Below are 8,620 nucleotides of genomic sequence, written 5' to 3'. Positions count from 1 at the left end.
CGATGACGCGCTGCGTTTTTAGCGGTTCGAGTTTTTGCGCGTTTTTGTGAAAACGGTGGATTAAAACCGCGAGGGAAAAGTGGAAAACGGAGCGTAGAAGTGTTATAGGGCGGCTGTGTTGTGTTAAGTTATTGGTGTGATGGTTTACAACGTTTTTAATCGCACTCAGTAGCGTTTTTGTGTGAGCAGGTTTAGCCTATACGTTAACGTTAGTGCTCGATGGCTCGCGCATGTTCCATGCTCGTCGCATAGCAACACATTTTTCCCATTAAAAACCTTCATTATTTTAACACCATGGACTTTTTATACGCAGTGTTGAACTTATCCTCTCTTGTGAGTGTCCTCCAGGTAAGGTCTTCGTCTGTACTTCTTCTCAGGTAACGCCAGACTGTTCTTCAGGACTGTATGTTAATATTCAGCCAACGTTTGAGAGAAAAAATGCTGTGTTGTTTTAGGAGTTTGGTGTTTTATATCCGCAGGTTCTCGGTGACAGTGTCGTACCGTCCAAGCATCCAGGTAACACACGAACAATAAATGACCTTTTTTGTCCGGTTCTATGGGTCTAAATTTCGATAAAGGTACACTCTGTAACAAAATTGGTTCCTCAAGTAAAGAGAATGGTTCTATTTACTACCATTCTATGCTTGAATAGTGCTTTCCATGGTGAAAATGTTCTTCAGATTGATGGAGAATGTGTTGTAGAAGAACCTGTAGAGCACCAAAAGAGTTCTGTTACTGATTCTAGCTTGACATTCTAATAACAGCAGAACCCTGTTTGGTGTTATATAGAACCATTTTCCAAAACTGTCTATATAGAACCATATGCAGCACATTCCCCATCAGTCTGAAGAACCATTTCACCAAGCAAAGAACCCTTCAGTCATGCAAAGTTTCTGTACAGGACCTTTTTGAAAATGGTTCTATATAGCAGCAAAAGGGGTTCTTCCCTTGTTACAAGTTTAACATCATAACAACAGCAGAACCCTTTTTGGTGTTGTGTAGAACCATTTTCATAAAGATCCTATTTAGAGCCATATGCAGCATATTCTCCATCAATCTGAAGAACATTTCACCATGCACAGAACCATTTAAGCGTGAAATGGTTCTGTATAGCGTTCCCTTTACTAAAGAACCCTGAGGAACCATCTTTTTTATAGAGTGTAGCTAGCCATAAAATGCTTACCTGACTGAAAAAAGCACATTAAGGTCATCGACAACAGAAATGTGGTTGTGATGGAAGTATTAAAATGTAATGTGTAGAAAGCCTGTATGTTCTACAGAGAGGTGACAAAAATGCAAGAAAAGTGCAAAAAAGGCTGGACAGTGTTCTAAATAATGGGAAAGAAGGGATTTGAAAGAAGCGATTACGCACCTAAAACTGTCATGACCTCATAATTATGCTTTAATAATGCTGTAATGTAAAGTTATTGTAATGCAGTGTTGCAGAAGGCAGAGCATAATGTCTTAACATAGCATTGGCTTTTCCTTTCCGTGTTTCTCAAACCACGAAACTCGTCATATACAGACGTCCAAGGATGTAACGGTTCTCAAAATTCATAATTTGGTTTGAGACAATACGTTACTGTCTTGATTCAACACAGCAAAACTAATAAAATGTGCTTTATAGTGTCCAATCTAATGCGCTAGCCCCAAACCGGGGTGTTAGCTCTGAGCTAATGCACTTGCCATGCGCTAACAAGCTAGCTAGCCACAACAATCAGAGCCGGTTTATGAGGAGCCTGGCCACTTCCTATTTCCCCCGTTATATCAAAAACAGGAGTGCTGAACAGCAGAGGGCGCCCACGAGTGAGTCCTCAGTGAATGGGAGTGAATGGAGCTCAACGGCTAAAAATGAAAAGTTGAAGTAGTTTCTAATCACTCGCCCAGAACATGTTCTTACTTTTAGAAAGTAAAAGGATGTCTTCACTAAAAAAATAGACATATTACCTATATGTTACATTTTTACTGCAGCAAACGGGTTTTGGGCAGCAAAAGGTGGGCATTACTTCTAGAGCGTGATGATTGATTGGCGAGCGGAGCAGCTCATTGGCTGTTCGTGCTCATTGATGTCATGAACATACAAGAGGCGCCGTTTTAAACTCCTGTAACTCGAGTTTAAAAGCTCTTAAATATATGTATGTATATATATATATATATATATATATATATATATATATATATATATATATATATACATATATACACATAAATATATATATATATATATATATATATATATATATATATATATATGTTTTTTATGCTATTCATTTTTCAGGAAATGATTGCCTTCTTTTACATTAAAAATGTTTATAAATAATTTATAAACTATTATTTTGCCCAAATGCTCCATATCAACCCATTCATTTTGGACTTGCTCGGGAGCGCCCTTTAGTGGCCGAGAAAACCAGAAGACACTGCAGAGCGGTAATTCTCCTCTCTACATGTTCTCTGACAACAATACCATCCTACACAATACATCACGATAGGTCACGGTCATGTACAGTGTGGTACATTATAACACAATATGACACGTTACAACACTGTACTTAGGTAACAGAACAGGAAACAGTGTGCTGTCACGAATGACACTGAAGTGTTTAGGTACTATGCAAAAAATCAGCAAAATAAATAAAACGAAGTAAAACCAAGAAGCCACACGTATTATTTAAAATGCTTTAACATGAGCAATTCATTAGCAATTCACAGAAAAAAGTAGCATCCTTCTGCGGTTGGTTTTATATTTGTTTTCTGCACATTCTTTCCTCGATTTTTCATGAAATAAACAACCAGAGATTATGAAAGCTACATTTTCTCACTCTGAAGAGAGAGAGAGAGAGAGAGAACAAGCAGATATATAAAAGATTTTCAGAAATGACTGTTAACTTACACTGAACATGAGAAACACAGATTATTGACACTTATTAAGTCATTAAGGGACCATCTAAAAAGTGCATAACATAAAATAAGGCAAACTCACAGCAAATCACTTGCACTAAAGAGACCCCCTTCCTTTAAACCAACAACAAATCACACTCTTTACTACAGGTGACTTGTTGTGATTTTGCCTGCTTTTAGCTAAACTTATGGGATATAAAACCTAGAAAGATGTCCGTGCAAGGTACTATACACTCTTAAAGCAGTGATTTATGTAGAACTATGAATGCTTAAAGAACCCATTGCATGATTCTCTGCAACATGAAAGGGTTCTTCAGATTGATTGTAGATGATTCTATATAGACCTTTTTAGACCAAAAGGGGTTCTTCTATTGTCACAAGCTTGACATTGTACAAATAGAAGAACCCTTTTTAACAAGGTTCTGTGTAGAAACATCTACAGCACATTCTCTGTCAATCTGAAGAACCCTTTCACCATGCAAAGAACCGTTCAATCGTACAAAAGGTTCTTGACTGTTTATGGATCTACATAGAATAATTTTCTTTACTAAAATGCCCTTAAAGATTTTTTTTGAGTGTAGGTGATCCCTTAATGACTAAAATGCCAATGATCTGTTTCTGAACTGTTTACTCAGTGAAGTTTAGTGATGTTTTGAAAAATATTTAGGTTGTAGTTTGTTCTCCTGAGAGTGAAAAAGTGTAGTTTTGATCATTTTTGGTTGCTTATTTATCCATTACTTTTTAGTTAAAGTGCGTTTTATATAATATTCTGGGCTCCTTTGCTTTTCTTTTTTATTTCGCAGAACTGTTGTATGAAAGCAGTATTGCACGTGCATTTCATGGAAACTTGAGGAGAGAAAAATATAGAATTTTTATATGTGGTTAAGTAGAACGTGCACCCCTGACACCAGACTTCAGTTTCTTAGTGTGTAGTCCAGCTTAATCACTCGTGAGTTATCAGATCTGGCACCAGACTGTGCCAAGCAGAGATGGGCAATATAAAAAAAAATATTTATCACGTTGCTTCAAGACGTGTTCATGATACACGATATGCATCATAATATTTAGTTTTTGTCAGATTTAATAAGTTGGAACAGCCAAAATAAAAAGTGTAGTACCACATATATATATATATATATATATATATATATATATATAACATACTATAATGATAACAGTAAACCTGCAAATATAGTCATTTCTGTTCGTTCTTTCACAATCTATGCTGTACTAAATCCAGTTAAGCAGGCCTAAATAAGCTCACTTTGTGAGTGAGTGTGTTTAAGTACTGATTATATCCACAGTATGCTCAGAAAAGCATATTGTGACATAATTTATCACGATAACATTAAAATATCGTCATACTGCCCATCCCTAGTATGCAGTCCCAGCAAAATCACCTGAAAGCTCTGAGCCGGGTCGTGTTCCTGCTTTTGAAGGTGTAATTCTTTCCCACTGTAAGAACGTTTGGAAAGCAGTGGACATTGTGGTTGTGGGTTTGGGATTCGCCAACTAATCCTGAGGGCAACCAGTGCAGTTCCATGCTAAATAGTAAATAACCTCCATAATCATATCCTCATTGAATTAAACAACCACACCAGCCTGGATCAGGCCAGAGTAGGTAGAGCCAGAACATTTTCTCGAAACAGCGAGAACTTCCCCAGCCTCCCTGGGGAAACACTATCAACAGCCTCTCCCAAACGCCTAACCCGCAGCCATTTTCAACATGTGCTAAAGAGAACGTAGCAGATTTCCCATGCTCTTTGCTGCTGTACAGTGTCGAGAGATGCTGTCTCGTGCAGATATGCATTCTGGGCTTTTTCTCATTAGAGCCGCTTGTCTAGAGCACAGGTGAAGTTAACACACATGTGAACAGTATCAGTGCAGGATGTTCTTGTGGTTAGATATGTGAAATAACTCAGGTAATGAATAAAATCCTGTTATGTGTGAGTGTGGTTAGACAGTAACGCTGCTCTTATGCTGTCCTCAGGCCTGGATGTGCTGGCCACTGCCTCACACTACTGGCCGCTGGATGCGGTGGACGGACCACGTAGCCTGCGGGATCAGATTGGGAATAGAACAGGTCATGTTAATGGGAGTTCTATAAGTATGTGCACCAGTTTTGGCTGAGCCACTTAGATTTTGCTTTCTCTCCCTTTCTCTCTCTCTCGCTCGCTCTCTCGCTCTCTCTCTCTCTCGCTCTCTCTCTTCCTTTCTCTTCTTTCTTTTCTCTCTGCCTCTCTCTCCTATCTCTCTCTCTTATGTATATTTCTCTTTTTATCTTCTCACTCAGCCTCTCTTCTTTTTCTTTCTCCTCTCTCTTTGTCTACCCCCTTTTTCTCTTTTTCCACCCCTCTCTCTTCCCTCTGCTTTCTTTTTCCCTTTTTATTTTTACAGCCTTGTTTGAATGTAAACCCTTTTCTTTACATTCACACTGTCGCTTTTCCGACTTCTTTCACCCTCTCCTTCTTTTTTGCTCTGCCTCTCTTTTCGCTCTCATTTCTTTCTTCTTTCTATCACTTCTTCTCTTTTCTTGATCTCCCTCATTTCCTTCTCTCCTTCTGTATTCTTTCTCTCCCCTTCTCTCTCTCTCTCTCTCTCCCTCCCCAGCTGTTGAGCATTTTTCTGCAGTCACGTCTTGCTGTGCTTGTGCAGCTGTCCTCACTGCTTTGACTCATTTGAATTCGGGTTCAAAATGATGAACAGATATTATTTATGCTGTATTACTTCAGTGATGTGATGAAGATACTAAACTGCTTAGGGAGTGTTGAATGTGAAGACATTTATGTCAGCGATTCTCCACAAAACAGATGTATGATTCTTGTTGTGTGTGTGTGTGTGTGTATTAAGTTTCCACAAAAGTTGTGCATATTTGCAACACTTGTCAGGCAGCTGTTTAAATGAGCTCAATAGACTCTATTCTGAATCTGCACTCACTAATGTAGGAGCCACAGATTATTTCAAGTGATTCATAGGAGTGACAGTTGTATCCTCTAATGGGGATGTAATTATGTGTGTTTGTATAAAACCCGATGTTTTCTCTTCACCCTGAAATTAGGAACAGTGAGATAGACTTTGATCATCATGCCTTCTATTCAGTTTGCACATCTGTGGCTGCTGCAGTGTTTTCCCATGTGCAACAACTAACCATTTCCTGAGTGTGTGTGTGTGTGTGTGTGTGTGTGTGTGATATAAATAGAGACATACACAGATAGATGGATAGATGGATGGATGGATGGATGGATGGATGGATGGATGGATGGATAGATAGATAGATAGATAGATAGATAGATAGATAGATAGATAGATAGAAAATCACTATAAAGGAAAGCACTTTTGGAGCTGGATTAGTTCTGGATTAGTTACTGTCAGACTGTAAAACTACACACTGCAGATTCATACTGCATTAAAATCACTCCACAATTATTACCGTCAGACTGTAAAACTACACACACTGCAGATTCATACTGGATTAAAATCACTCCACAATTATTACCGTCAGACTGTAAAACTACACACACTGCAGATTAATACTGCATTAAAATCACTCCACAATTATTACCATCAAACTGTAAAAACTACATGTGCTGCAGATTCATACTGGATTGACATTTCTAATTTCATCTGTAATCATTTAAACACAGTACCTCTCCAGGTGAAACTAATCCACCTCAAATAGAGCTTTAAATGCTTGCTGTAGGTTTACACATATGTTCTTAATTTGCATGTGATCTAACTTGAAGTTGTTAGTATCATAATTCTTCAAATGTGTGGGTGGAGATATACATATATTTGCCATTCCCGATGAGACAATGGACAGAGTAACACTACTTTTAACTACAGCAATTCTGGAGATGACTAGAAATAACTGTAGGCTACTTTTATCCAGTGATCCACGCTCCACAGCTTGTACATGCATTGCATTTGTGAGTTTACCATTGATCCTGCTTTGGTCACCCTGTTCACCCTGGTCTCTCTCCGCCTGTGTCTCCACCATGTCTCTGTGTTGTGTATGTAGCCATGTGCCTGTGCTATAAATCACCTGTGTTTTTGTCCTCTCTGTTGTGTTTTTTTCTCCACGTTTTTTTTTCTCTCCATCGCAGCACTAAGAATCCACAACCACACTGTCCTGCCTTACCATAACTCTTCCTCTGTGTACACCAATGACTCTGCCTACACTAACATTTCCGTCTCTGTAGGTGAGGATCCTGCACTCCTCCACTCTCCCCTAGACACCAGCACACACACACACACACACACACACACACACACACACTGTGCTCCGCAGCCAGTCAGAGAATGTTCATGGCAGGACCTGTTTTAGCCTTTGGCAGCACTCTTTCTACAAAATTCAGTTTTCAACCATTCAACTGCAGTTTAATCCGTCCCATAAATACATTCTTTCTTAGGTACAGTTGCTAGGTTGGGCAAACTTTACAGAACATTAACCAAAATCTCGTTCAGCCTAATGAGAAACTCAAAGCACCAAAAGTTAGAGTGTGTAATCAGTTTTAAATGCAAGTCGACACTATTAGGATAGATCACGTATAGTTTTTGTTTAACCTATTTGATCGAAAGGCAAAGCAGAAAGCACACTGGCTCCAACGATTTTAAAGTTGCTAACTGATGGCTCTCCATTACTGATAATGACTTGGTCTTTTATAGCTCGAGACAACATATTGTGCTTTCTGTTTTTGCTGTGATGTCAGGGTATGTGGGAAGTGTAAAGTGGGAAATCACATAAGCTGTAATGTTAATGATGTTAACTAGCAGCATTAAAAAAGCTAAACTTTTTACTCCTTTTAGGTGGGGAAATTGAATCTAATAGCACAGAGCTTGCAAACTGCGTGTAGATAGGTTAGACCAAAGAGAGATAACCAAACCTCCATGTGTTGTGACATGGCAACCATAACTTACTGGCAGTTTAGCACATTACATTCAGGGGTCAAGATTCTGGCCAGAAAAGGTGGATATTCTGGTGTTCTTGGCAAAAACGTCCTGAACATTAGTTTATAAAGAACAACTGAAATTTAAATTGCAGTCACAATCTTGGTGTATTACAAACGTTGTAAGAAGATATTTTCCCAAAATCGTTCCTGTGAACTTGCTGTAAAGATTGTCCAACCTTACAGCAGTAGCTATGAAAGAGTGCATTTGTTGGTGGTCAATGTAGTTCATGAAATTCAGCTCATAATTCAGCTTAATGCAAATCATGAAATTCATGTAAGACCATCTGTAATACATTTGGAGTTGGTATCAAAATAAGCTGAATTTACATTGTGGTTTTTTATCCTCAGTTTACTCAGTTGGTTTTCAGTGGGTGTTGAAAGTCTTTGAAATCAAAACCTTTTAGTTTTTTTAAAGTTTATTTAGTTTATTGCAAATGCAGAGGACTGTAATGGTAATATCTAAAAAGGAAACCTTAATATGATTAATTTAGTGTGATAACATTTTTTAGCAGACATTTTTTAAACATTAGAAATGGGAAAGCTATAGTTCTTCTTGGTCTTACATCAAATGCCTCTGACCAGAGAAAGTTCAACTGAAAGAATACTTTAGATATCACCATATCCTGTTGTCCAGCATTTCACACCAGCATGTTATGCAATTTATCATACTCTATAGATGGATGTTGAACTCTTCCCACTTCTTCAGTTTCTCTGTCTTCTCCTCATCCTCATTGATGCTCCATCCCTTTTGTCCTTTTGTCTTTTTATTTCTT

General features: G+C 38.3%; 1 protein-coding gene across 2 annotated transcripts in view; it reads left to right on the top strand.

The window, feature by feature from the left end:
- Positions 1-8,620, top strand: part of adgrd1 (adhesion G protein-coupled receptor D1) — a 98,078-nt gene continuing 89,458 nt past the window's right edge. Inside the window, exons 1-3 of one of the 2 annotated variants that reach the window (XM_037536083.1) lie at positions 1-348; positions 480-516; positions 4,889-4,981. In XM_037536083.1, the coding sequence (XP_037391980.1) occupies positions 295-348; positions 480-516; positions 4,889-4,981 (184 nt within the window). In that variant the 5' untranslated portion in view covers positions 1-294. Of the gene's footprint in view, positions 349-479; positions 517-4,888; positions 5,006-8,620 lie in introns of both variants that reach the window. The other variant, XM_037536082.1, reaches the window with a different exon arrangement.

Source organism: Pygocentrus nattereri, chromosome 29 (assembly GCF_015220715.1).
Source record: "Pygocentrus nattereri isolate fPygNat1 chromosome 29, fPygNat1.pri, whole genome shotgun sequence".
Lineage (NCBI taxonomy): Eukaryota > Metazoa > Chordata > Actinopteri > Characiformes > Serrasalmidae > Pygocentrus > Pygocentrus nattereri.
The sequence above is the reverse complement of the archived record's forward strand: the minus strand, read 5'-3'. Positions and strand labels throughout refer to the sequence as shown.